This window comes from Simochromis diagramma, unplaced genomic scaffold, assembly GCF_900408965.1.
Source record: "Simochromis diagramma unplaced genomic scaffold, fSimDia1.1 OVJJ01000685.1, whole genome shotgun sequence".
Lineage (NCBI taxonomy): Eukaryota > Metazoa > Chordata > Actinopteri > Cichliformes > Cichlidae > Simochromis > Simochromis diagramma.
This window is the reverse complement of record NW_024387477.1, coordinates 1,142,176-1,169,789: the sequence shown is the minus strand read 5'-3', so window position 1 is coordinate 1,169,789 and position 27,614 is coordinate 1,142,176. Positions and strand designations below refer to the sequence as shown.

At 42.7% G+C, this 27,614-nt stretch overlaps 1 protein-coding gene, 1 long non-coding RNA gene and 2 other non-coding genes across 4 annotated transcripts; all 4 read left to right on the top strand.

Annotated features, from left to right (window-relative positions):
* Window positions 1–9: 9 nt before the first annotated feature.
* polr1a (RNA polymerase I subunit A) lies at window positions 10–27,454 on the top strand. The gene is given in 38 exon segments (XM_040015268.1): window positions 10–310; window positions 839–947; window positions 1,173–1,268; window positions 1,372–1,521; window positions 1,794–1,904; window positions 2,052–2,137; window positions 2,378–2,466; window positions 2,712–2,792; window positions 3,203–3,320; window positions 3,461–3,602; window positions 3,705–3,866; window positions 3,949–4,071; window positions 4,163–4,390; window positions 4,479–4,586; window positions 4,662–4,808; window positions 6,181–6,372; window positions 6,558–6,707; window positions 6,842–7,025; window positions 7,814–7,896; window positions 12,161–12,319; window positions 12,710–12,808; window positions 12,918–13,070; window positions 15,033–15,115; window positions 15,583–15,748; window positions 17,719–17,842; window positions 18,416–18,510; window positions 18,609–18,808; window positions 19,771–19,938; window positions 20,408–20,543; window positions 20,714–20,868; window positions 20,950–21,079; window positions 21,202–21,312; window positions 23,304–23,558; window positions 26,074–26,223; window positions 26,225–26,275; window positions 26,602–26,719; window positions 26,811–26,975; window positions 27,192–27,454. Coding segments are annotated over 38 exon segments (5,055 nt in total). The 5' UTR covers window positions 10–233; the 3' UTR covers window positions 27,293–27,454.
* On the top strand, window positions 7,981–8,117 carry LOC120724442. Its single transcript, XR_005693922.1, has one exon. It is a non-coding gene; the product is annotated as a small nucleolar RNA SNORA5 (small nucleolar RNA).
* Window positions 10,162–11,438, top strand: LOC120723671. Its single transcript, XR_005693806.1, has 2 exons — window positions 10,162–10,703; window positions 11,361–11,438. It is a non-coding gene; the product is annotated as an uncharacterized LOC120723671 (long non-coding RNA).
* Window positions 16,014–16,128, top strand: LOC120724438. The gene has a single exon (XR_005693918.1). It is a non-coding gene; the product is annotated as a small nucleolar RNA SNORA5 (small nucleolar RNA).
* Window positions 27,455–27,614: the final 160 nt, after the last annotated feature.

Below are 27,614 nucleotides of genomic sequence, written 5' to 3'. Positions count from 1 at the left end.
TCCCTTTCACGTAGAACAAAAAAGAATATTTATCTTTAAGTGTGGTCATTTAAACTTTAAACATCCAGCAGGTGTTGTGGAAAGTTTAGTCATACCTATTCGTGTCTCCCCTGTCGTAGAAACTTACGTGTTACGGCCCCACGTGTGAAACAGGAGGAATAGCTTCTCACTGAGCGCCATGAAGTAATCTCTGTAAACGGGTAAAAAGTGCTGATAATTCCCCGCCAAAGAAGATGTTGTTCGGAAAAGAAGTGCCATGGCGGCGTTTGGAAGGCATGTCGTTTAGCATTTACTCCGCCGAAGAGATAAGGTGAGGGAGCTGGTCGGTTTTTAGCTACGCGCTAAGTGCTAGTTCAAAACAACACGCAAGAGACAGCATGATGAGAAGTTCTGGCTTTTCACAAAGTGCATAGTATGTCTTGTGGTTGCTGTGTTGTTGTTATTATTGTGTGTTCATCTGTGAAACGTGTAAGGACCTCCCGTTATAAGGTTATTACTGTTGTGCTACTTTACAGTCCAGCCTCCCAGTATGCTGTGATAAAGAACGTGTCATCGAGTAAACACAGATATGCACCTATTCGGAACAGACCCAAGAGCTGCTAGAAATTCAGTATAACTGTAGTAAAGACATAATACATCGACAATAACGTCAAAAATGTCTGATCTGAACTTTCTTTATGTACCATGATTCAAAAATAGCCAGTGAAACCTTGTTGTGCCCCTGTCATGACTAATGTCCTCTTAATTTCCAACAAGCTGTTGTGTGAAAGCTGAGGTTTGGTTTACAAACTGGTGCATTTCTAATAATCTATGTATCTTGCGAATTTCCCTCATGCAGAAAGTTGAGTGTGAAAGCCATCACTAACTTCAGGTTCCTGGATGGTGTTGGGAATGTGGCCCCAAACGGCTTGTATGATCTGGCTCTGGGACCAGCAGACATCAAAGAGGTACATCTCTAAGATCTTCAGACATGATGACGCATTTGTCACAGATTAGTCCGTACCATCTTATTTCCCATTTAGGTTTTATGCCTGTACAGCTAAAGTTCCAGGAAGTAATCCACCAAAAAGGGCTCATAATGTTCTGGAATCTGTAGATTTTGGAATAAATAATGATCAGTTGAATGAGTTGTTTTCATGTGTTCATGGTTGTGTGTTGCTGCTTTTACCCAGGTGTGTTCAACCTGCTGTCAGGATTTCAACAACTGCCCAGGCCACCTTGGACACATAGAGTTACCTCTACCTGTGTATAATCCATTGTTCTTTGATGTAAGCGTTTCACATGCACACATACACGCTTACAAAGAGTAGCAGTGTTAAGCATCTGCTTTTCCTTCCTCACCTTAATGTCTGCGCTGACCTCTCTCTTCAGAAACTCTACCTGCTGATCCGTGGCTCGTGCCTGGCGTGTCACATGCTAACATGTCCTCGAGCAGCCATGCACCTGCTGCTGAACCAGCTCAAGTTATTGGACCACGGAGCCATGCAGGAGGTCTACCAGATCGAACAAGTTCTCGGCCAGGTGGGTTCTGCACTCACGATGGCATGAAGTGCACCGACACAGGGCCAGGTGTAGTAAACGGAGCAAACTAGTTTTGACAGGTGTGGTTAGTTTTACAAGGGATTTAAAAAGAAATTAACCGAGTTTGGACTCTTGCAGCAGCTTCTCCTACGATGGGGTCTTTCACTGTTTTGTTTTTTCACTTCTGCTTCTCTGTGCTTTGTAATTATCACAGGTCAGTGTTAGTCTCTTTATGTTTGATTCATTTGACTCTGTGTGTGTGTTTGTGTTAGTACATGGAGGAGAATGTCAAAGCGACTGTCGATGAGGTCGTGCAGGTGCTGCAGGTGTTTACAGACGCCACAGTTGGAATGAACGCAGCGACTTCAGAGAACACCAAACCTGTGAGTACACACTTACAGACTCATGAAGGAATGCATGGAGATGTTTTGTGAATAAAATAAAACCGCACGTAAATCAGATTGCGATGTGCATTTGTGTCAGCTGTGCAGTTTTTCTGTTTATTTGGCATGTGTGTGTGTGTGTTTCAGATTAAGCACTTGGTTGAGAAGAAAGGCAGTTTGATTAACGACTTCTGGAAGATCCATATGAAAACCAGGAAGTGTCCTCACTGCGGGTAACTCGATGGAATGCACACATCTGTCACTGATATTCATCCTGTTTATGATTTCAGCAAATAGTGTCTTTACTGGATGTCAGTGTTGAAAAGTGTTGCTCTAAAGTCGTCTTCAAGTCAAAGTTTAATCATCCCTCGCTGTAATGTAATACATGATAATGGAGAGGTTTATACTTACATATAAACAATATATTCTCCCTTATTGTGATGTAGTCATGCACTCTGTGTGTGTTTGTGTAGTTGTGGCAGGTCTACAGTGCGTCACGAACACAACAGTAAGCTGATTGTCACGATGCCATCAGGAGCTCAAACCAGTGACAAAACTGAAGGTGAGCGGTGTTTTCAGGAAATGCAGATAAACAGACAAAACACAGCACAGTCCGCACACGTGGCACAAAATCAAACTGACTGTTAGCTCGACGGCTGCTGCGTAACTTGCCTTTTCTGTCATGCAGTTTCACTGCTGAACAAACATCTGGTTAATTGTGATTTGTGGTGGACTTGATATACGTCTGTTTTAGTGGTGGCTGCACGCACCTCCTCTAACTCTGATCCATAACAATGTCTCCTGCAGAAGATCTGCTGCGTGGAAAGAGAGTCTACATGACTGCCAGCACTGCTCGAGAGCACGTCAACAAAGTGTGGGAAAAGGAAGGTAGGCCAGAAATAAAGGCTCCAGGTCACATGTTTAAGGCTCTTCTAAGCCCCTCCCTCCAGACACACGCAGACACATTCACCCACATGTCTCTTGTGGATTAAAAGTCAACCCTGACTTTCAGCTGCATGTGAGATTTAAAGTCTTTTCTCCCAGATCAGCGTGTACTGCTTAACCTGTGATCTAGTAGGAAAAAACCTGTGATTGGCCAAAGCGTCCCATTAAGACAAGAGAGAACTTCAGCTGCCTTTCAGCTCTGTCAAACTTCATTGTGCTGGAAGGTTGTTGTGTATTAAAATATGATGCTTGTGTGTGTGTGTGTGTGTGTGTGTGTGTGTGTGTGTGTGTGTGTGTGTGTGTGTGTGTGTGTGTGAGCAGAATTCAAAGCACTACTTGTGTTATTTCTTCAGGTTTCTTTCTCAAGTGTCTGTTCTCTGGGCTGGAGGAGTGCATGTGGTCCAAAGAAGGGGGAAGCAGTTTCTACCCTGACCTCTTCTTCCTGGAGCTGCTTGTGGTCCCGCCATGCAGGTACAACATTACACAGCTGGCACAGTAGCACCTGTTTGTTTTACACTGAAACACCTACCACTCCGACCTGTAATCTGTTACTGCTGTACGAGCAGCTTATTTTTATTCAAACACTACACTCCTCATCTCCCCCCTGTCAGGTATCGTCCAATCAATCGCCTGGGTGACCAGATGTTTACTAACGGTCAGACAGTGAACATGCAGGCTGTCATGAAGGACTGTGACATCATAAGAAAACTCCTGGCCCTCATAGCTGGCGAGAAAATTGTCCCGGAGACAGAGGTGAGTCGGAGACGATGAAACATGAAGAGTGTAAGAAGCTGAGCAGCTGAAGCGTTTCTTCCATCCAGATTGTGATGGCAGAGTGGATGTGGTTCTTTTCAGGCTGTCGAGCAGACGGACCAGTCGTTTCTGTCCGGGATCCTGGGAGCGACTCTAACAGATAAACTGTACAACGTGTGGGTCCGCCTGCAGAGCCACGTCAACATCGTCTTTGACAGCGACATGGACAAACTGATGACAGAGAAATACCCTGGGATCAGACAGGTACCTCGCTGCACACCAGCACGAGCACAGCTGACCAGGGTTTAGGCAAGTAAACCTTACAGTTTCTCACATTACGTTACAGATCCTTGAGAAGAAAGACGGATTATTTCGGAAACACATGATGGGCAAACGTGTGGACTACGCCGCAAGATCTGTCATCTGCCCAGACATGTACATAGGCACCAACGAGATAGGAATACCTATGGTACATCCCTACCTTTGTTAAAGAAGACGAGATCAAAATGGTATCAGGACTGGAGCTCAAAGTTTTCTGGCTGTTTTGTGTATCCGTGCAGGTTTTCGCCACCAAGCTGACCTACCCTCAGCCAGTCACTCCCTGGAATGTGAAGGAGCTCCGGCAGGCCGTTCTCAACGGGCCCAACGTCCACCCCGGTGCCTCCATGGTGATAAACGAGGACGGCAGGAAAACCATCCTCTCCCCTACCTGCCTCGCACAGAGGGAGGCGGTGGCCAAGGAGCTGCTGACACCCTCTCCAGGTCCACGCAAGATGCCCATGAAGATCGTAAGTCAGCTACGTGGATTGAAACAGCAGTCAGTCACAGATTTAACGCCCTGCGTGAGCGCTCACTAGCTGCGTTTCGTCTGCTCAGGTGAATCGACACATAAAGAACGGAGATGTTTTGTTGCTCAACAGACAGCCGACTCTGCACAGACCCTCCATCCAAGCCCACTGTGCACGCATCTTACCAGGAGAGAAGGTAGCTCCGAGCTCCTCAGCCGCTGTGCTTTGTGGATTACTTTGATCTGTACTTGATCTCAACTCGATCTTCCAGGTGCTGAGGCTCCATTATGCCAACTGTAAAGCTTACAATGCTGACTTTGATGGGGATGAAATGAACGCTCACTTCCCTCAAAGTGAGCTGGGCCGAGCCGAGGCCTACACGTTAGTCAGCACTGACCAGCAGTACCTCGTCCCCAAGGTATGTGTGTGTATGCAGAGAGTACACAGGATTAACACTGCAGCCCGACAGTCTCAGGGATTATAGCTGCAAAATGTTATAAACAGACTGGATCATACATGTAAGACGACCACGAATAAAAACCCTCTAAACTTCTATTATTTCTAATGGCCAGCAGGGGGAGACTCCTGCTTATGGAAATAGAGCCTCTGGTTTTAATGACTCATGTATGGAAGCCCGTTTCTGCCACAAAAATTTAAAAAAAGTATCCATAACTTGAAATTTTGACTTATTTTCTCAAAATTTTGACTTATTATCTTTCTCGAAATTTTGAGTTGTTTTCTTGAAACTTGGCGTTAGCTCTGCCCATCAGTAATCTACCTGAATGAGGTCATTTTCTTGTTACCCGGAAGGATATGGCGCAGACTAACGTGCACTCAAAACCGGATCGCAACAAATCGGCGCTTTTGAGAGTACGTTTGCTGATAGTAACGCAGTGTGATTCAGCTAATAACACAAGAATTTCATCATTTGTGAAGCCACGCTGAAAATACTCAGAAATGTGTGCATTCATGACTGGCTGCAGTACTGCTAGCTTAGCATAGCATTTGTAGCCGAGGGCTTCAGCTTCCGGGTAACAAGGAAATGACGTCATTCACGTAGGTTACTGATTGGCAGCGCTAACTCTAAATTTCGAGTTACTTTTCTCATAATTTTGAGTTAATAAGTCAAAATTTCGATTTACTTTTTTGAGAAAGATGAATTTGTTTTCTTTTGGGGTTTTTTTTAGTGGCAGAAACAGACTTCCATATCCATGAGCTTAGCAATAACCTTCACTTTTACTCAAAGACGGACTGATTTAATTTTTAATGATCAAGTTGCGTAACCTTGAATGACTTTTGGATCTAAGTACATCAGGTGACCTGTATTTGTGGAGTAAGGGAAGTTGTGGCCTTAAGAGATCAAAAGTCTTTATTTAGGTGTGCATAATTATTAGGCAGCTTCTTTTGGGCCAACACAATAAACTTAATAGACTTTAAAAAGGCAAAAAAAGTCTTTCAGAGGGATGCAGCATTGTTGAAATAAGATATTGGTGTGTGATCACAGAAACCCAACCCTAGTCAACACGATCACAAGAATTGTGTTGACGTTAAAAAGACAAATTAACCGGCGAGGTGCAGGCGGGGTTCTGGTCTGGACTGGCGTTACTAAAGATGAGCTAGTTGGACCTTTTGGGGTTAAAGACTAAAACTCAACTCCCAAACCTGATTCTGGTTTTTATGCAGGACAACGCTCCATCGCGTGCATCAAAGTACTCCACTGTGAATCTGGAGTAAGGGCCTCCTTCCTCTCATGAACTGCAGGTTGTACCTTCTCATTCTTCTCTCCTCAGGATGGTAAACCTTTAGCAGGCCTGATCCAGGACCACATGGTGTCAGGAACAAGGATGACAATACGAGGCTGCTTCTTCACCAAAGACCAGTACATTGAGCTGGTGTACAGAGGGCTGACTGACAAACCGGGCAGGGTGAAGTTACTTCCTCCAGCGATACTCAAACCACAGCAGCTATGGACGGGAAAACAGGTGAGCGAACGTACATTTGAGTTTTGGTTTTAATAGAAGCTTTTCAGTGTGATGCTGGAAGCTGAATGAAAGAGTTTAGTCAAAGGTCAGCGTGTTAATTATCCATCGTCTTGAACTCTAATAGTAAAAATAAGGAATTCATGGCTTCAACATCTCTTGTGTGATGATTTCGGTGCTCCTCATAGGTGGTGTCGACCCTCCTGCTGAATGTGATCCCAGAGAAAGCTGTGCCTCTCAACCTGGCTGGCAAATCAAAGATTCCTAGTAAGGCGTGGATCCAGGTCCCACCACGAGCTACTCCAGGGTACCAACCCGAGAGCATGTGTGACTCTCAGGTATGTACACTCTTCGAGCCAAAAGTACTCGAATTACTCAGTTACTAAAGGAGACCAGGGATCTTGTATTTCTGCTTTGGTTCGGGGCGTTGACGCTTGCTTTTTCCTCTTCTTTCGTACGTCTTTGTGTTTAGGTGGTGATTCGTCAGGGGGAGCTGTTAGTTGGGGTTCTGGACAAAGCTCATTATGGCTCCTCGGCTTACGGTTTGGTGCACTGCTGCTATGAGCTGTATGGAGGGGAAACCAGCGGCAAACTGCTCAGCTGTCTGGCTCGACTCTTCACTGCATACCTGCAGCTCTACAGAGGCTTCACTCTGGGTAAGAACCCGGATACTGACCAGTGTTCTTCGTTCCTCCCCTGAACCCTGTTAGTATTACTGCAATCACACAAATGTGTCAGGTACACTGAGAGCAACCTGGAGAAAGATTCTGCACACTCAAGCTGTCCTTTGGTCAGATGAGACTAAACTAAGAAACGCTGCTGATGTTTGGAGAACGCAGGAAGAGAGAGACCACAGGGAAGCACGGTGGTGGGACTATTATGCTGTGGGGACACTTCAGTGTGTCTGGAACTGGGAATCTCATCAAGGTGGAAGAAACCATGAAGGATGTGTGAAGATTTTGAAACACAACTTTAAGCAGTGTGTCGTCCCACATGACAACGACCTAAACACACGTCCTGGTGAAGAACGACCTCCAGAAGTTCAAAGTGAGCGTTGCTGACTGGCCTGCACAACGTCCTGACTGTAAAATCTGTCGGGTGAACCAAAGACCGGGGTCCTCGCTAGAAGGCAGTTAAATCTGGAGGATCTGGAGAGGTTTGCCAGAGAAGGACAGGCTGGGGTTGCTCCAGAGACGTGCATGAGACGACTGCAGGCTGTTAGCCAGCATAAAGGATGCACAACTGCATCATCATTTTCATCCTGGTAGTTTTTGGTTTTAGGGGAAAAAATAATGTAGCCATCCAGCATAAAGGGATATATTAAAAATTCCTTGCTCTGTTTACCAGCACTTGGGAAATGATTGCTAAATGCTGATGATTCACCTGTTTGTCAGTTGTGTACAAGGAACAGAAACACTAACTTTTTCCTTTGACCTGTGCCCAGGTGTGGAGGACATCCTGGTAAAACCAGGCGCCAACAAGCGGAGGAAGAAAATTATTAAGGAGTCGCTGAAGATTGGAACCAAAGTGAGTAAAGCTAATGTGGTCTTCACTGAACAGCCTGCAAGCATGAACGCACACTCTACATTTGACACCACAGAGAGACTAAACTGCAGCTTTGTCAAATTCAGTGCTTCCTCCTTCCTGGACGCCACTGGCCAAAATGGCTGCCACAGTAAAGGTGTAGTTCATGGGCCCCATGGTGCTGGGAAATAGCCTGTGGGGATACATATGTACTACACACAGTAATTATATTACGCTTACCTGTACACAGTCATTAAGTGTCTGTGTGTAAGGCTGTTTCCAGTTCTGCTGTGTCCACAATAACGCTTCTACAACGCTGACGTTTCAGCGGGCAGCTGGGTTTATAAATCACTGGGAAAACACGTGTTATAAGACTCGTTCGTACTGAGGACGTGCGAATGCAAACATCAGTGAAACACTGTGCTAGTAGGCTGAATGTGGGAATGACAAGAATGAGATGAAAGCAGTTCGTGGCTGTGGTGAGATGTGAGAGCCACAAAGATCAAATGAGGGCGTGTAATGGTCTGTAGTGTGCAGTGTGACACTGTCAGCTATAGCGGATGTGGCTAATTAATGGGGAAAAAAGGAAGCTGTGGTTATCTGTTAACCACTATAGAAACTAGGGGTGCAACGATACACAAAATTCACGGTTCGGTTCGGTTCGATACTTTGGTGTCACGGTTCGATATTTTTTCGATACAAAAAAAATGTTCATGCCTTTTTAATTTGTCATTTATTAAAATTATAAATATATATTTTAACTCAAAAGTACAGTTTTTAAATTTAACCCTAACCCTTGTGCGTGTTTTTTTTATTTTGACAGCGAATGCGCACCTGCGGACCACTTATGTGCAGCCCTGGTTATTTAGCTCATCATATTGCAGCCACAGAAATTATTTTGTCCATGAAACCATAAAGCTGCACTTTCTTTTTGCCTTATAGTCTGATTTGTCATAACTTCTCCGTTTTGTGGTAAGCTTTTCTTTGGCTGTCACTTCTTCACCCTGACCTGTCTTTATTTGGCTCAGCAGAACTAAAATATATATCTGTCTGTGAAGGTTCTCAGTCATCCAGGTCATCGTAGTCGCACTCACATAAGCTCAGCGATTCTCTGCGCGATCAACCTCTCACATGTTTAAGCTTGCTGCGGGAGATTTCACTTGTCATGTTTGCATAGTAAGCTAACGATTAATAAGACGATGTCAGAGGAATTGGTGCGCAAATTATCATCACTCACAGATCAGTGCTGTCGCTCTCTATACACAGTTCGCACGATTGCAAAGGGAAAGCAAAAAAACAAGCGCAAATTCAAATGCGATTTCAATATGTCACATATTGACAGTGGCTCACCGATGCCAATGACATAATTACCCAGCTACATTTCTGAAAGAATGCAAAAGCATTGACATATATTTTTCCTTCCTACAATAGCCCGACGGGCAGGGCAGAGATAGATTTTGGTAGCCCGACTGAAAAAAATCGCTAGCTCCAGGACGTCGGGCTAGCGATATTGCGAGCCCTGTATCTGATTGAGGAATCACTCATCTTTGGAAAAGAGTTTATTACAGAGAAATGTCTCTTTCCAAAATAAAAGCTATACTATCCGCTTCTTCTGGGCTATATTCTCAGCAGCATAAGGAGAGTCATGTGCTAACAGCTGTCTAAATGACTCGGCTAAAGTTAGTAGCATGCTTGTTGTTTTTGTCTTTGCACTAGGATGATGTCGGCGTAAATGTGCAGTCATATTCGTTGTGTTCCCACTAGTGCTTTCAGGTTAATCTCGTTGAAATGACCTTAACACCACAACACGGCAAATCTCCGTTAACGAGCTACCGCCGATCGCCCCGTGCATGGGGCTAGACGGCCAACACGTTAACGAGCTAACTGCGCTAACACACTAGTTCCCACCCATGTAATTGAGCATTGCATGGCACATCCAACATACTGTTTTACTTTAGTCCATGACTCGCTTACCTTCAGGGTCATACGTCACATGAAAACCAAAATAATTCCAAACGCCAGATCTGAATGAGGGTGGGGGAGGTGCCCTGCGCTCTTCCTTCTGACGATGCTGTCTGTGTTGAGCGCTCAGTGGATCTGCGCTCGACAGTGCAGCCTAGGCGGAGTAGTCGAACGCAGATTCACTGAGCGCTCAACACAGACAGCATCGTCAGAAGGAAAGTTGATAAAATAAATTACAAATGTTGTATTGTTCGATACATATGCGTACCGAACCGAAAGCACTGTATCGAACGGTTCAATATCGATACGAATATCGTTGCACCCCTAATAGAAACGTGCTCTTGATAAATGAATCTGTGTTATCTGCAGGGTTCGGTAAAAACTGAGTTTTCTAAGGAGAGCGCTAGCAAACACGCTTTGCTTGTGAGTGAAAAACAAGTCATTGGTGAAAAAAGAAAAAAACACTCCTTCCCTATTGGTGGAAAAATGTACCATGTCGACCAATCAAAAAAATGATATGGCAACGTGGCATCTGGTTGTTTGGAAAGAGAGGGAAGCTTTAGGAGTGAGCGAAAGAGAGAGAGACAGTTTTGATACATGAGAGATTAGTGACGTTTATCGTGTTTGGAGTCTCAAGTTAGTGTGTTGTCTTGTGTAGTTAGTGTGTGGTGTAGTCGTTGTTTTGTTTTGTGTGTCAGTTCTACTAGTGAACGTCACAGTTGCTGCCTTAAAGCCACCAAAGGCAGATTGCAGCGTAAACGCTGAGTTACACAGCTGCTGTCAGACCTGCATGTTTATCCCTGTGCTGTTCTCATCTGTGTTATAGTGACACAAACTATTTTTTAGAGGTGGGAATCACCATACATCCCACGATACGATATTATCACAATACTTAACGCACGATACGATATTATTGCAATTTTTTAAAAATATTTTGCGATATTCCGATTCTGTACATAAAGGTAAACTTTATCAATATTCATTTTATCTAATATCAAAGTCTGCACGCAGTCTTTCTCTCATTTCAGTCAGTTTTATTGTTGACAAACTGAACGGTTTGTACTACAGTCTAGTCCAACTTAACTGAATGCAACCATCTGGTACAATTATAGCTATTCTGAACTATGCAATATGAAAACTATGCAGCCCCTTCAGCAACTGAAGAATTTGAAAGTAAATTAAAACAAAATATAATTTTACATAAATAAAAAAGTTTTAAACTTAATTAAAATAAAACATGTCTTAAATTAAAATAAGTAAACTGTCATGTTTATTGCTGCCAAAAAACAAGTTAAACACATTTGGACAGTGAAGGAATGTCAGGATTCTTGCTCAGAAAAAGGATCAACATGCTCTGAAGTCAGAGCATGTTCCAGTCCACAAAAACTGTTTTTGTAACAAAATATCAATTTCTGCTGTCCCTGTATCGATACATTATTAGCAAACAAAATATCATGATACTACACAGTATCTATTTTTTTCCCCCACCCCTACTATTTTTGGAGTTGCATAAATAATTTTTGTGCCTTCTTATTTGATGCAGAACAGCTGATTGTTCTGTAAATAATTTTAAATGGTTATATAAAAAAACGTCTGAGCCTTGGCTGCATTTTTAGGTAAATAATACCAAATAACTTTGTTGTTTGCAAAAATTTCTATTTGCATTTCAAGTTATCAAAATGATTCGTTAAACATGTTTTTGGTTTTTACAGTCAAAAATATCACTTTCTACTCATATTTTAAATTTTGTCTGAATTTAGATGAATTGTGCTGATACAGTTTGTCAACAGGAGAAGAATATCTCTAACAAGTTGATTTGTTCACATTGTCACATCTTAATTTTTAAGTGAAATGTGCATTTTGAGTTTATACATGATGTATATAAGGCGACCGTTTCCTTTTGCAGTATTTTTGTGTGGTTCGTTTTTCTATTTCTCAACAAAAGGTGAACAAAGGTGTTTAAGTTCACCTAGGATGGTTTGTTTTAATTTTCACATGGTCTTACTGAAGTGATGCGAATTGAAACATGCATTCTTTTTTTGGGGGGGGGCATGTGCTGGAAAAGCTTGAAAAGGGACCTTGAAAGTGCTTAAAAAGTGCTTGAATTTGACCCTGAAAAAGGCCTATGAACCCTGTATCTGCTTCACTCACATTATGGTGATAATAATCTGCAAGTGGTTGCTGCATTAGGTGATTTCCACTAGGGGGCAGCAAAGTCTACATATTTTCAGGTTGTCCACATGGTGGCTTTAAAGATTCGGTGCTTTATTATTTTTGTTTTTCCTTTTTTCTTTTTGTCATTCAGGCGCTCCAGGCTGCTTTTAATCTGCCCACCAATGTGAACCAAGCCGAGGCTCAGAGTCGCTGGCAGGATGCTCACCTCAACCCAGACCAGAGAGACTTCATCACGGCCGACCACAAGTTCAAAGAAGTGGCAAACCAAGTCAACAATGATATCAACAAGGTAACCTGTCACTGCTGTTTCAGAGCCACGTTGTTCCTCCTTTGTTTGCTTTAAGAATAGAAGGTTTAATGGTCCAGTCACACGTCTGTGTCGTTGCAGAGGAAGCGTCTAAAGAAACTCATTTGATTTGTTTCTGAATGTGTAAAAATGTATGTCAGAAAACGTCTAATCTCATCCTGTATATCAGATCAGTTGATTTATTGTTGGGCTCTAGTGTTGTCATGATTGGTTATTGAGACTGTTTTTAACAACATTATAGATTTATCCATTTTAATTGCATCTTCTAAAGCATTAGATCGTTCCTTTCTATAACTCAGACACCCTCAGCAGACAGTTTTCACTCCGTGTTTGGTTTAATGCAGTGTGCACGTTGTTTTGTATGCTGGTTAGGTATGTATGCCAGTTGGACTACACACCTCTTTCCCAGACAACAACCTCCAGCTGATGGTCCAATCAGGAGCCAAGGGGTCTACAGTGAACACCATGCAGGTACGGCCCTCCCCCTCGCTCTCACATTCACCTTGGCTTTCCTCTTGATTTGATAGCCAGGTGTGTTAAGCTACAGATGTCCTGACCTGTGTGTTGGTGTGTATTTCAGATTTCCTGTCTGCTTGGTCAGATTGAGTTGGAGGGCCGTAGGCCTCCACTGATGCCCTCTGGGAAATTCTTGCCGTGCTTCCAGCCCTATGACCCTGCGCCCGGTGCTGGAGGCTTTGTTTCTGGAAGATTCCTCACAGGCATCAAACCACAGGTAACGTTTAAAAGTCACTTTTACATGATAGCTCCTTTTGTGCGGCCAGGTTCAGTTTTTTTTATAACGTTACTTAAGGAGGTAGACTTTGATATTTTGAACATTTAGCTGTCTTGTAGATTTAGATACATCCACACTCAAACGTTTAAGACGGCTTGAAAAATGGCAAAAAATCATATTTTCATGGTTGGCTCTTAAAAAGATTCCAAGTCGAGCTTCAACATGTAACAAGAAGAACTGGGAGTGAGACAAAACTTTTTATTGAAAATAACACTTAAACTGAAACAGGCTGTTTTACAGCTGATCCAAAGTTTAGGACCACACCTCCAAAAAATTTCGTAAACCCCCCAAAACAGAAATCAAAGTTGAGACATGAACTCAGTGAATAGGAGCTTCATTGTTATTGTTGATCACTTCAAAAATTCGTTGCGGCATGCTTGATGTAAGCGTTTCCATGAGGTGAGCGAAGTTTCTCCAAGTGGTGAAGACGGCCGCACGAAGGGCGTCTGCTGTCTGGAACTGTCGTCTGTTTCTGTAAACTTGCCATCCATCCCCAAAGGTTCTCAGTTGGATTTAGATCAGAGGAACACGCAGGATGGTCCAAATGAGTGATGTTACTCTCCTGAAAGAACATTGTGTACTGTAGCGTTGTCCTGTTGAAAAACCCAGGCGTTACCACACAGACGAGGGTCACATAAGAGAAGAAAACTCTCTGCCACCTTTCAGTGTTGCATGTTTGGTCCAAATGGTTGATTCTGTGGCGTCCAAGGAGACGAGGCCTTTGAAGACGTTTGTTTTTGAAGCCTTTCAGTCTCAGATGCCATCTGATGGTTATAGGGCTGCAGTCGGCACCAGTAACGGCCTTAATCTGGGTCGAGGATCGTCCAGTGTCTTGATGGACAGCCAATTGGATCGTCCGGCTCAGTGCTGTGTTACGATCCAATGTTATCAGTGTTTTGTGTTAGGCGTGACTGTTATGTGTTTCCTGTTTTACTTTGAAGGTCTGTCTTATCTCAGTGTGTTCAGATTACGCTTCCTTGTCTCGTCAGTTCTGATTTGCCCCAGCTGTGTTTCCCTCCTGTTGTCCATTCCCTGATTGCTCCCTCTATGTATTTAAGCCCTGTGTTTCAGTTTGTCATGGGTCGTGAGCATTGTGGTGTTGGTATCTTAGTTTTTGTAAATAGCTGTAAATAGATTTGTAAAGTAGTAATTGAGTATTTTTTCCACCTTGTATATATTGTTCACTGCAGCAGCCAGGTAGGCGTGAGAAGCCATTTTTGTTGATTAAGTTTTCTCCTGTTTTTCATGTAGCGAGTTAGGTAAGGGAATTGTCTTTTGTTTGGGTAAGAAAGCATAGGGACCATTAGGGAGTTTTGTTTGTTATTTTTGGCACTGCTCACTGCTGAAACAAATAAATGGCTGCTTAGCATTTTAAAAGATATTATTGTTTGGGTTCTTGTTTTGGGTGGAGTGTGGTGGGCCAATGTTTTGTTGCGTTCAAGACACGCCTAGACTTGGAACGTAACAGCTGGTGAAACTGTTTTGGGTCTTCCACTTGAGGTTTTTGTTCCATAACCCTCAGGATCATTTAAGAAATTACTTATTGCGTCCACCTCAGCCGTGATGGCGTGCTGTGAGAGACCCTATGCATTGAGCATGGCTCACACTCATACCATAAAAGAACCACTGGAGTTCAACCCACCAAGACCACTTCCTGTAAAGGATCCCAATGCGGTTGTTCTTGTTTTATGCTCTATAGAGAGAGCTAAACCTCGCTGCTAAGAGCAGCTCCTTAGAGTTCAGGTTTGGTGCTGATGGGGTTTTTTAAAGTAAACTCTGCTTCTGTTGGGCACAGTTGAAAGATAATAAAGGCAAATATGAGGCACCTGATCAGAGTCTGGAGTGGCACAGCACAGGATTTGAATAATTTCTTCCTTTATGATGCATTTCTTTCATCCTCAGGAGTTTTTCTTCCACTGCATGGCTGGCAGAGAAGGACTGGTCGACACGGCCGTGAAAACATCCAGATCAGGATATCTGCAGAGGTAACAAAAGTTTTACTAACACAAGCCCCAAAAAACACAGAAGTGCTCCCTGTGTCTGTCTGTGGCAAGAAATGCAAATATTATACGAATTTTACTCACTGTTGTTTTGGCTGGTAATGAGTGCTGTGCAAATGAAACATTCAAATCTGAGTTCACAGGATTTCTGAACAGCATTCATATGTGCACTGCTGTGAGCTTTGTAAATCTCTTTGCATGCCAGCGTGTTCGGATAAAGCATTAGTCTTCGTTTTGGAGTGAACACAGAGATGATTTGTAACCAGAAACCCTGTTTTGCTATGAGATTGAGAAGAAAGTTGATTTGATTTCAGAGGGAAATGTTGCTTCCATGTGGCAATGTGTGGAAGTGAGCAGCAGAGAATATCAAACGCAGGTGTTTCAAACACAGTGTGAGGTCATTAATATGGCACATCTTCCCCTCTGCCTTTTTCAAACCATTTCCTCTGCAGATGTGTCATAAAACATCTGGAGGGTTTGGTAGTGCAGTACGACCTGACGGTAAGAGACAGCGATGGCTCTGTGGTCCAGTTCCTGTACGGCGAGGACGGACTAGATATCCCCAAAACTCAGTTCCTGCAACCAAGACAGTTCCCCTTCATAGAAGACAACTATGAGGTACGAACACAGCGAGGATGTGAATGGTATTCTGAGACAGTCCACATATCAAGGTAGTGCTGCAAAGCTAAACTTTACCAGCCAGGGCGGATGATACACGCATGGCTGGCTCAGTGTTTCATCAACTGCGTACTGTCTGCGTACAGCTCGACAAGTTATAAAAAGGCTTCGATGGTAAACGACTTGTTAACCGCATCCTTTGCACACAAACCATTTGTTGATTCACAGCCACATTACAGCTCCCTGTGATAGTGCTGTGGAAGATCACAGCCAAATTCAGTGCTCCCCCCCTCTGTGGTTGGTACTGGCCAAAATGGCTGCTACAGCGAAGGAGCAGGTCATGGGCCTCGGTGGGGGATGAATATGTACTGCATACAAGCACATTAGTGCTCAGCAACTCAGATAATACTGTGCAGTTTCCATGACGATTTGTTGTATTAGCCCAGCTGTTAACAAAACTATAAATATTTGTTAACTGTTAGCTTAGTTTAGCATGAAGCTACAAAAAGAAAGCTAAGCCACAGTAATCTTAATGCGCCCAGACTATGGCGTTATTATTTTAGTGCCTCTATTCTGAGCGCACGTAAAAATATTTGCAAGTGCAAATGTTGTATTTTGAGAAGAAAGTTATTTTGAGCTAAGTTTGACCCACACATACAGTTCTTACACACACTGGACATTCTGGACATTGTTTTCACTTCATTACTTAAATCACGCTGCTGTTATTGTGTATATATTTATTTATATTTCTTCATACATTCTTATATAGTTCTATATTGTGTATTTTGTTGTACAGTTATTTTATTTTCAACTTTAATTTATATATTTTATCTTATTCTCCCAGTTAAATTTACCCTTCATTCTAATTTGTGTTGTACAGTTATTTCATTTTTAACCTTAATTTATATTTTATTCCTTCCTAGTTAAATTTACCCTTTTTAATTTTTCATATTTATTTCCTATCTTATTCATAGCCTTTTCCTTTTTTGTTTTCTTTAGGTCACGAGCAGTTGTCCAAGCATTTCACTACATATCGTACTGTGTATGACTGTGTACGTGACAAATAAAATTTGAATTTGATTTGAATTTAAGTTTAATTTGAGCAAACAAAATTCATTTCTGCGTGCAAGAAGTCTATTTCAGTGTTTGCTAATATCCATATACATATGCAATAACAGCCCCTCGCGCTCAGATCTCTGCTCTGTGTGCTCACAGACATCTGCACACCTGCTCTCATTGTGTCGCTCGCGCTCTCAGCAGCTTTCCTCCGTGCACGCTCAACTCTTTCTGTACGCCGTTATAAGTGTGCCACAAAACCAACCAATCACAGACTTGTGTGTGTGTGTGTGTGTGTGTGTGTGATAGCAAACACTCAAATACATTTGCACACAGAAATGAATTTTGTTTGCTCAAATTAAACTTTTCTTTATGCAAAATAATTTTCTTCTCAAAATGCAAAATTTGCACTTGCAAATATTTTTACGTGTGCTCAGAATAGAGGCAGAAAATAACGCCATAGCAGACAGGAACTGACTTGTTTATTGCGCCATTCTTTCAAGCTGATGCTTGGCAGACTCCGGTTGCCTAGGTAACCTACTATATTTTTCTAACCTGTCATGTGTGATTATCCTGCGCTCACATTGGTAGTCACCATGTATATTGGGAGTAAATGTCAATAGTCTCTGGTCACCACATCTGTCTGAAATTGCTTCTTACGTGGACAAAGCTTTAAGGAGCCTCCACCATAAGAAGTGATTTGCAGCACAAAGTCAGTGACCTCCAGAAATGACGAGCGAATAAACAGCCGGCGAGTCCGGAGATGCACTTTCCTCACTTTCGAGGTGATAAGTTGAAGCGGCTACAATGTCTGCCAGCGAGCAACAATAAGTGGCAGTGACGTGCAAAGAGCAAATGACTTCCTGTGTACAATGCCAGTTTGAATGAAGCAGACGTGTTTCCCTTCCTGCCAGGTCATCAGGAGGTCGCAGGGCCTGGATGAGATTTTAGCACGTTTAGACCCTCAAAGTGCCACTAAGCACTTTGCTGCCATCCAGCGCTGGAAAGCAAAGAGAGAGTTAGCATGTCCACGGAGTGGTATGTAAAAATGTTTGTCTTTGCAGGGAAATTATTTCCCACATATTTGCCTGAATGATATTTTCGAGACGCACTGAGTGTAAAATCTTGGACCAGTGCTGATGGTTGACATGTCTGTCCAACTCTTTCCAATCACACAGTTTGATTGTAAAACTTTTCTTTTTGTATGAAAAAGTAAAAAATTGTCTAAATTACCACTTTGAACTGTTGTAGTAATAATAATAATAATAATAATAATAATAATAATAATAATAATAATAATAATAATAATAATAATAATAATAATAATTATTATTATTATTATTATTATTATTATTATGGATTGGATTTATATAGCGCTTTTCAAGGCACCCAAAGCGCTTTACAATGCCACTATTCATTCACTCTCACATTCACACACTGGTGGAGGCAGCTACAGTTGTAGCCACAGCTGCCCTGGGGCAGCTGTGGCTACAACTCTCTTTTAGGTCGTAGCGGCAACTTCATCGGGAGAGTCCAGTGAATAGTTGCATGCATGTTTGTGCATTGCCTCTGTAACTAATGTTTGTGTTTCCGTGTTTTCATCTCTGCCAGGAGCGTTTTTGCTTTTTTCCCAGAAGAAGCTGGGAAAATTAAAACAGACTGATGAAGTAGAGGCCGACTGTGGCAGAAATCCTGCTGTGCTGCAGGTACGTTTGCTCTTCCTCAGCACATATTGTATAACGTGAACTCCCGACCTCCAATGTAGTCGAAATAAACAGCGTACTGAATTCTGTTCACTTCACAGCTTGTACAACAATGGCACACTCTGGATGAAGCTAGCAGATCCAAATACTGCAGGAAGTCCTCCCGCTGCCCGGAGCCGTCGCTGGGCCTGTTTAGGCCTGATGTCTGCTTTGGATCAATCTCTGAAAACTTTCATGGCATCACAGAGAAATACCTGCAGAGCAGAGACACTGTGAACCAAGACAGACTGGACACACACAGGTATTCAGTGTCTGAGTATTCAAATGGGGACAAATGCCTATTACAGTTTTAGAGAATGCCTGTGCTTTGCTGATCAAAAGCACTTCATTTAATGATCATGAACTAGTGTGAGCACATCTAAAAGCAGAGAAACATCATAGCAAAGGAATGCAATGTTCATAGAAACCGCAAAAAAACCCAACCCATCGTAGACTCTACAGTCTTCAGTTACCATGTTAAAGTTCATGAGAGTTCAGATAGAAACATACTAAAAGGCTTGTTTGGCTCTTCTCTCTACAAAAGAACCACAGCATTGGTTAGCAAAGCTGCATCTGCACAAATGCCACACATCATATCAGGACAAGCATCAGACAAAGTGTTGGAGCGGTGATCATTTCCAGTTGCAGCCACAGGACCTGGACACCTTGCAGTGATTGAGCTGACCACAAACTGTGTATACAAAGTGCTCTTAGAGGGTTAGGCTGACAGTTTGGCCAAAATAGGGTTATGCAACAGAGCAGCATTCAGAGCACAGCAGCAAATCTAAAAGAGAGCAGCTGAAAAAAGATAAAGTGCTGGTAAGCGCTCAAAGTCCACATGTGAGTCTGCCTGAAATTTACAAGAGCTGTGTGTAAACAAATGCCAAATACCAGCAAAGTAAGGTTGCCAAGAGGAGTGGTCCAAATATTTCTACACAGTAATGTGAAAGCCTGATAAAACTGCTCCTGTTAAAGGGGGATGCACAGAGTCCTGGGAAAACCTGATCGAAAAGAAAGATCACAGAAGTGCATTTCTAATAAAACTAAGGACGAGAACCACCAAATAAAGTGATGACAGCACGTGTGAATGAAAACTGAGCTTTCTGTGTAATTCGAGGCTAAATATAGAAAAAGGGGTTTTTACGCTCATGTACCTAGAACAGCTGGAAACAGCTGGGACAGATGATACTTGTGCAGGCTATAACTTTCTGTTTTTGTCCTCAGCCTTCGCCAGCTGCTGCATTATAAGTGGCAGCGTTCGCTGTGTGACCCAGGTGAAGCTGTGGGTCTGCTGGCAGCTCAGTCCATAGGCGAGCCCTCCACCCAGATGACTCTCAACACCTTCCACTTTGCTGGCAGAGGAGAGATGAACGTCACTTTGGGAATACCTCGGTAATGACTCGTCCTCATCGCAAATGTGGGGGCACAACAGTGTCATAGTGCCTTTAAAAGAGTCTTTGCACACTTTAATAAGCTTTTGCACTTGGTTGATTCAAAAGAAGTGTGGGCCGAAGGAAGCATGAGCTGCTGGTTGAACCAGTCGAACAACAATACGGCGGCTTGAAAAAATAGAATTACGGACAAAATTGCACACTCCTTAATGAAATTGAGGAGCGGGCCAACACGTTACAGTTGTTTCCAGTTAGCTGTGTCTGTAAAGGGTTTGGATCGCAATCAGACCCTTAAAATGATTTTAATGGCAAACTGTATTTTTAGTTCATACTCACATTAAGGTTGGGTGGCACTACGTGTGCAGCGTGTTGCTGGCAGCATCCCTGTGTCAGAGGCTTTTGTTTTGTCTGTCAAAGCCTTCCACTATACCTTCCCTCAGTTTCTCATTTTGTGTGTGTCCTCCTTAAAGTCTGAGAGAGATCCTGATGGTGGCCAGCGCCAACATTAAAACCCCCATGATGAGCATTCCAGTGCTCAACAACAAGAGAGCTTTGAAGAGGGTGAAAGTGCTTCGTAAGAAGTTGGCCCGGGTGTGCCTAGCTGAGGTAGGAATCACTTCTGTTGCGCGTTTGATTTGCTTATTTATTCACCTTGCACATGTTCCCTGATCCTGCCTGTCATTAACTGTGGCTGCATGTGAGGAATGAGCGGGAGGAACTCACTGTGTGTGTGTGTGTGTGTGTGTGTGTGTGTGTGTGTGTGTGTGTGTGTACAGGTGCTGCAGAAGGTGGGTGTGGTTGAGACACTGCGAATTGAAAATCACCACAAGCTGCGGGTGTTCAAAATCACCTTCCATTTCCTGCCTCCAGAACGCTACTCTGATGATAGGCTGTTGTCACCGCAGCAGATCCTCCACTACATGGAAACCAGGTGTGTGTCTGTTTCACTGTGCCATAAAGGAAGCACTGTCATTGTTCCTCACCTTCCTCACGCTTTGTTTCGTCCTTCCAGGTTCTTCCGTCTCCTCCTCGACGCCATAAAGAAGCGCTCTGCCAAGCTGGCCTCCATCGCTGTGGAGACCAGGAGGGCCACCGCCAGAGACAGGGATGATGATGGCAATGGAGCAGCTGCCTCAGGAGGGGTCTGTTTTTTTTTTTTGTTTTTTTAAATTCAGTGTTCTTTTGAAGCATTTACAGCACATGTGGTGTTCAAACATTTTCTTTCGCCACTGCAAAAACAAACCTTTGTCACGTTGTCATTCAGCAGTTAGATGATGGAGAGGAAGAGCAGGAGCAAGAGATCGTTGACGACCAGGAGAATGAAGGAGATACTGACGCTTCGGATGCGAAGAGGAAAGGCAAACAGGAAGAGGAGGTATGAAGATAAGAATGTGGTGTGTGCTTGAAGCCCACTCTTTCCTGCCTGTCGCAACTGCCAGTGGGCGATTGTGGGGAGGCTGACAGATACAAAACAGGAAACCAGAAACAGTGCGTGAGATGTTTAAATATGAGGTGTGGGAGTCCTCCGCTGGGATGAAGTTGGAGTCGTTTTTGAACAGCTTGGTACTGATCCACTCCACGTACTCATTACTTATTATACTTATTGATCATTTTTCCCTGCGCACCAGGTATGGTGGAATTGGCTCGGTTTGTCTCAGTACACCACAACTCATGCTAGGCCCTTCACCTGGGTCTGCGTTTTCTCCAGGATTCGGGTCAGACTGACTGCTTTTTCTTTTCAAATATTTATCGATCGCTATGCTGCATGGTCTCACAGCATGGCTATTATGTAATTATATTGTCTTCTTCATCTTCTTCTGTTTTACTGGCAGTTGGCAGCTCTTTTAATTAGAGCAGGCAGTTGTACTGCCCTCTATTGGAAGAGAATATAATTCACGCCGATCGCTTAGAGCAGTGGTTCCCAAACTTTTTTGTTAGGCCCCCCCTTTCTTTTACAAGGAAAATCTTCACAAAAATCCAGAATGTGGGATACTGTTTGTCAGGATTTGGAGAGCCCAGCGCGTGCTCCCGACGCAGGGGAAACTAATTCTGCAGATGAGACCTACCTTGTGCAGGTGAAGTCAAAGGAAAGATATGCTTCAGCATATTTTCTAGTATTTGGCTTGGAAGGAAGTTGGTTTGATGATGCTTCATCTTCTGCTTTGAGTTTTTGTGGGAGCCCCGTCAAAAACCTGTCCATTATGCTAGCAGTGTCCAAGCATTTTTCTTGTTTGTGTGGTGGGGTTTTTTTTTTTTTTTTTTTTTTTTTAATTTATTCATACAGGGCAATGGCTCTGCACCTCCCCTTGGGGGCGTGCCCCACACTTTGGGAACTTCTGGCTTAGAGTACTAATCAGGTGGAAGTACATAATCTTCCACGGCACACCTACGTGTCACGGCACAGTGGTTGGGAAACACTGCTTTAAAGACACAACACATTTTGGGGTCAGCTTGGAAGAAAGAAAGATAATTGCACTGTCATACCCAGGCCAATAGTACAAGGAAATTGGAAACTGTCCCAGATCGAACACAACACATGTGAAACTTAGACATGAGGTCAGAAGTCACATGGGAATCTTCATATATCAGTATCATTTCCTAAGTAGTTTTTATTTACCAGTATTTGACCTTGAAGAAAAAGTCAGACATCCAAAGTAATGTGCTCTTTTGAACATGTGCTTCCCCGTGTGTATGTTGTCAGTACAAACAATAGCAGCAAGAAATATAGTTTTAAGGCTGTATAACATTATTGTCACTCTAGCCTTCAGATCTGAAGGCGGGGTCAGAGGTGAAATGTCACATGACATTTTTAATCTTCACGCAGTACTTTTTATGTTTTATATGTTTATAATATGCGCCACACTTGTAAGACTCATACGCTCTTACAAAGGATGTGTTTAAAGAATGACACACAAAATGTGTTGGACACATTGAACGTGAATTTGGACACAGTGTGGGTTTTGTTTTAAAACAGCGTGTCAAAATTCACACAATGTGTTGTATCTGAGCAAATGCAGTACATGTGTTAAACACATTTTTAACATATGTGCTTTAACACAACGAACCCTCAGTGTCAGGTTCCTCTGGTTTGTCAGATGATCAATATCATATGCAAAGGAGTGCAGACAGTGAAGTACGGTGGAAAGTTTCGGTCTGTGAGGGTGTGCACCTCGAGGTTTCTGTGGTCCGTGATTAACTTTCATTCTCAGATATGTTCAGTTTGATTTAAGGTTTACCTCTTTTAAAAATTAAAATGGGCGTTCTTTTGTTTGATGTTTGATATCAGTTTATTTCACAAAGAAACTTGCTTCCTGTTCAGTATGTTACCAAAAGGCCAGAAAGATTAGCAGGCTCATTTTTTTGCAGGTGGACTATGAAAGCGAGGAGGAAGACAATGGCGATGACCCAGAGGATAAAGAGGACCAGGGCGTGGAAGAGGAGGAGACAAACGCTGTGGAGGAGCCTCAGGCTAACGGGAGGAGAACCGAGAAGAGGAAGAAGGGAGAAAAACGAGTGGAAGGAGCAGAGTCGCAGAGTGAGATGAGAGTGAACTCTGTGCTGGAGTCAAACGCAGCCATAGAGAGATACAGCTATGACCACAAGCATGAACTCTGGTGTGAGGTGAGTGTGTGCATGTCAGAGTAGTAGATTCTGAAAAATGAACACTGACTTTCTCTTAGAGATGGCTCTCACTTTGTTGCTTGTGTGTGTGTATATATATATATATAGATATAGATATAGATATAGATAGATATATAGATATAGATATAGATATAGATAGATATAGATATAGATAGAGAGATATCTACACACACACACACACACACACACACACACACACACACACACACAGATGTTTGGCCCTCTTTGTGCAGATATCTATTGACATTAATGTATTGAAAAGCAACTGTTTCCTCTACTTCTGGTCATGCTAGTTTCACTCAGTTTGTGTAGAAGAGCAGGGAGGAAATCATAAATTGTACATTTAAGCACATTTCTCACGAAGTTTCCTTCCTAAGTGTGATTACTGTAAGATGACGCGTCATTAGCATTCATTATCAGGTGCCATCTTTGAAAAGAGGAAGGCTACAAAGGCTCTTACTATGGCTGCTGTGAATGTGTGAACTGGTAGATTTGTGGGTTGCAGCGTTCATGTCTAAACTGCAGGAGTAACTGATGAGTTTTGCCACAATAAAAACTAAAAACATGTGGACATGTGCAGAGGAGGACAGTGAATGTACTGGATAAAGGACGTTGAAGACCACAGTGAAGAGTGGTGGATGGTAGTCCAGAGGGTTTGTGTGAAACAATGTTCCCTCTAATATTTCATGTGTCTGAGCAAACGCACAAACTCCCTGTGGACCACTGTGAGCAACAGCAGACGTGAACACTGTGGTCACGCCAGCATTGAATCCATCCAAGTTACATGGTTTATTAAAATAATCAAATTACAGCGTTTACATTTATGTTAGACTATTTCTAATTAACTGCTTTAGCCCACTTACAATGACAATTTAAAAAAATCTTGTTCATGACCTGTGTAGTATGTTAACACTTGGAAGTAAAAATAACTTGAACTCCAATTTTGAAAACTTTTTTTTTTTTTTTTTAAATAAAGCTCTGACTTGTATTATGAGTCTGTGGTCTGGGAGATGGTCTGTAACTCTGGTCATTATTTACTGTATTTTGTAGACAATGTTGGGCAATGAATTAGTTTTTTTTTTTTTTTTTGAAGAAGTAACTGAGTTTTGCAAACAAAGTTTTTTGCAGCTGTTTACCTAAAAAAATGCAGCCAAGATGTTTTTTAAATAAACATTTCAAACTATTTACAGAACAATCAGCTGTTCTGCATCAAATCTAATGCCACACAAATTATTTGTGCCACTCCAAAAAATAATTTGTGTCCACTATGAGTCTGTGAAGGTTCTCAGTCATCCAGGTCATCGTAGTCAAAGGAGCTTGCAAAGAAAAGCGTCTGGACTTCTTTAAGTTGCTTGAAGACGTTTCGCTTCTCGGATGAGAGGTGAAACGTCTTCAAGCAACTTAAAGAAGTCCAGACGCTTTTCTTTGCAAGCTCCTTTGACTGTCCACTATGAGATAAAGGAGAACAACAGCCTGATACCTGCAGGCCTGACGGCAGCAGATGTATCACTGCTGTAACACCTGTAACATTCAGCAGTCGCCTCATTGTTCTGACACACACAACAAAACTACTGACTACACTACACACTAACTACACAAGATTTGCGCTAAACGTCGCAAATCTCTCACATCTCAAACACCGCCGTCACTCCTAAAACTTCCCCCTTCCTAAACAACTAAATGCCATGTTGCCATATCATTTTTTGATTGGTCCACATGGTACATTTTTCCACCAATAGGAAAAGGGGGGGTTTGGTGTGTCTTTTTTTTTCACAGGCTTTCGAGCGGTTTCCTTATAAAATGCAGTTTTTACCGTTTCTTCCTGCAGTAAATATAAACAACGACAGTATTCAGGAAGAAAACAAAACATTGCAGATATTTTTATCATGACTCTGGTTTTACATGGCCGGTCAACACAATTTAGAAACTGGTATAAAGTCCACACTTTTCCCGTCAGTTGTTCCGTCTGTCCTGCTCACATCTCCAACGGTTGTCCACGTTGTCATTAACATGGCTTCACTCCACATCAGCCGCTTTGCTCGCTAAAAAAAACGGTGTCAGCACAGTAAGGACGCTGTCAGAGCCTGTCAACGACGTTGATTAGCTGCGTATATACGAATGTGAATCGCATCATTGGCTGGACTACGGGATAAGGTGGCATCGTTCAGTCACTCACTGACTAACACTGCAAAACAGAATTGTTAACGTATTTATTTTAATTTCAATTCAGGTTAGGGTTTTGTTTTGTTTGTTTTTTGGTGCGCAACACAGATTTTCTGTGCACAGACACGTGCCAGCAGTGCGCAATTGGTGTGGAAAAACTATCTCCCTCCAGAAGACAACCTGTGCATCGATCCTTGTGGGGTTTTTAGCCTGGGTTTTGTATAACTGAGGACTTTTGGAAATTACGACGTAGTGCGATTGCACTGACATGCATGACGCTAAGGTATGCAGCTACAGGAAGTAGATTAACTCTCATCTGTCTCCTTTATAGGTTGACCTGGCATTACCTGTGAGCAAGGTGCACTTTGATCTGACCTCGGTGCTGACATCGCTGGCCCAGAATGCCGTCATCATGGAGACCAAGGGCCTGACGCGCTGCCTGCTCAGCGAAACGACAACAAAGACCGGAGAAAAGGAAACCAGTTCTGAACACTGAGGGAATCAACATGCATGAAATCTTCAAGTACAGTGATGTAGGTGGTGAAATTGAAACAATGCCGTGCTTATAAGGGTGGCTTTTTGGTTTGTTTGTTTTTTTGTTTTTTTGCACATCTGCAAGCCTTTCTAAATTAAGTGAAGGTAAACAGCTGGTCAGAGTTACAAGTTGCTGGGTTACAGATAAGATTCCTCCAGCTACATTTTGATTGGTCCGATCAGAAATACAGAGTAACTATGGCGATATTGCCTCTGTAGTTTGGAAAGGCTTCTGCAGTTTCTTATTGTATTTGTGTTGCTCTGTCTTACCAGACTGCATGTTTTCAGTTGTCCCAACACTGCAGCTCTATTTATTTTCCTTCAGATCTTGGACATCAACAGACTGTACTCCAATGAGGTGCACGCCATGGCAAAGACATATGGAATTGAGGTGGCTCTGAAGGTCATAGAGAAAGAGATCAAAAATGTCTTTGCTGTCTATGGTAAACATGCTCTTATTTAGACTCGCACTCAAAAAAAACCCACACCAGCAAAGCTCTCAGAATCACTCAGATTTCCTCCGTCTCTCTCCAGGTATTGAAGTTGACCCCAGACATCTATCACTGGTAGCAGACTACATGTGCTATGAAGGTGTATATAAGCCACTGAACCGACACGCAATCCGGTCCAACTCCTCTCCTCTGCAGCAGATGACCTTCGAGACCAGCTACAAATTCCTCAAGCAGGCCACCATGCTAGGTAAGGATGGCAACATTGATAAAGCATAGAAAGCTGAAGAGAAATCAGTTTGAGGGTCGCTACTGGTCTACCAGCGTTAGGCTCTTTGTTCTTTGTTTTTTCTATGTACTAAATCGGGTTTGATCATTAGTCAGAAGTAAATGTGTAGAAATACATTTTCAGCATTGTTGTTAAGTAAAGTATTCTTCTTCTTCTTCCTCTCCCCCCCCCTTTCAGGATCACATGATCAGCTGGTGTCACCCTCAGCCTGCCTGGTGGTGGGGAAAGTAGTCAGAGGTGGAACAGGACTCTTTGAACTGAAGCAGCCTCTGCAGTAGAGACAGAGATGCTGACAGTGGTTAGATATGTGATAAGATCACAGCTGATCAGGTCTGCAGGCTCCTTACATTGTCTACAGAATGCATCAGTAAATATGTTTATTTCCTTTTAGCAAAAGCCTTCCAGGCTGCAACGTTTCATTAAAAGAACATAAAAACTGATGGAATAAGACACTTTGTTTTCATTTCTTAATAAAAGGAATATTGAATTTTGTATTTTTATTATGTATGTATTTTGTGACAGTATTGGGACTGTTTGAATTGTAAACAACAACAATTTGTTTGTGGGAACACAACAATAGTCATTCAGCATCATAGACAG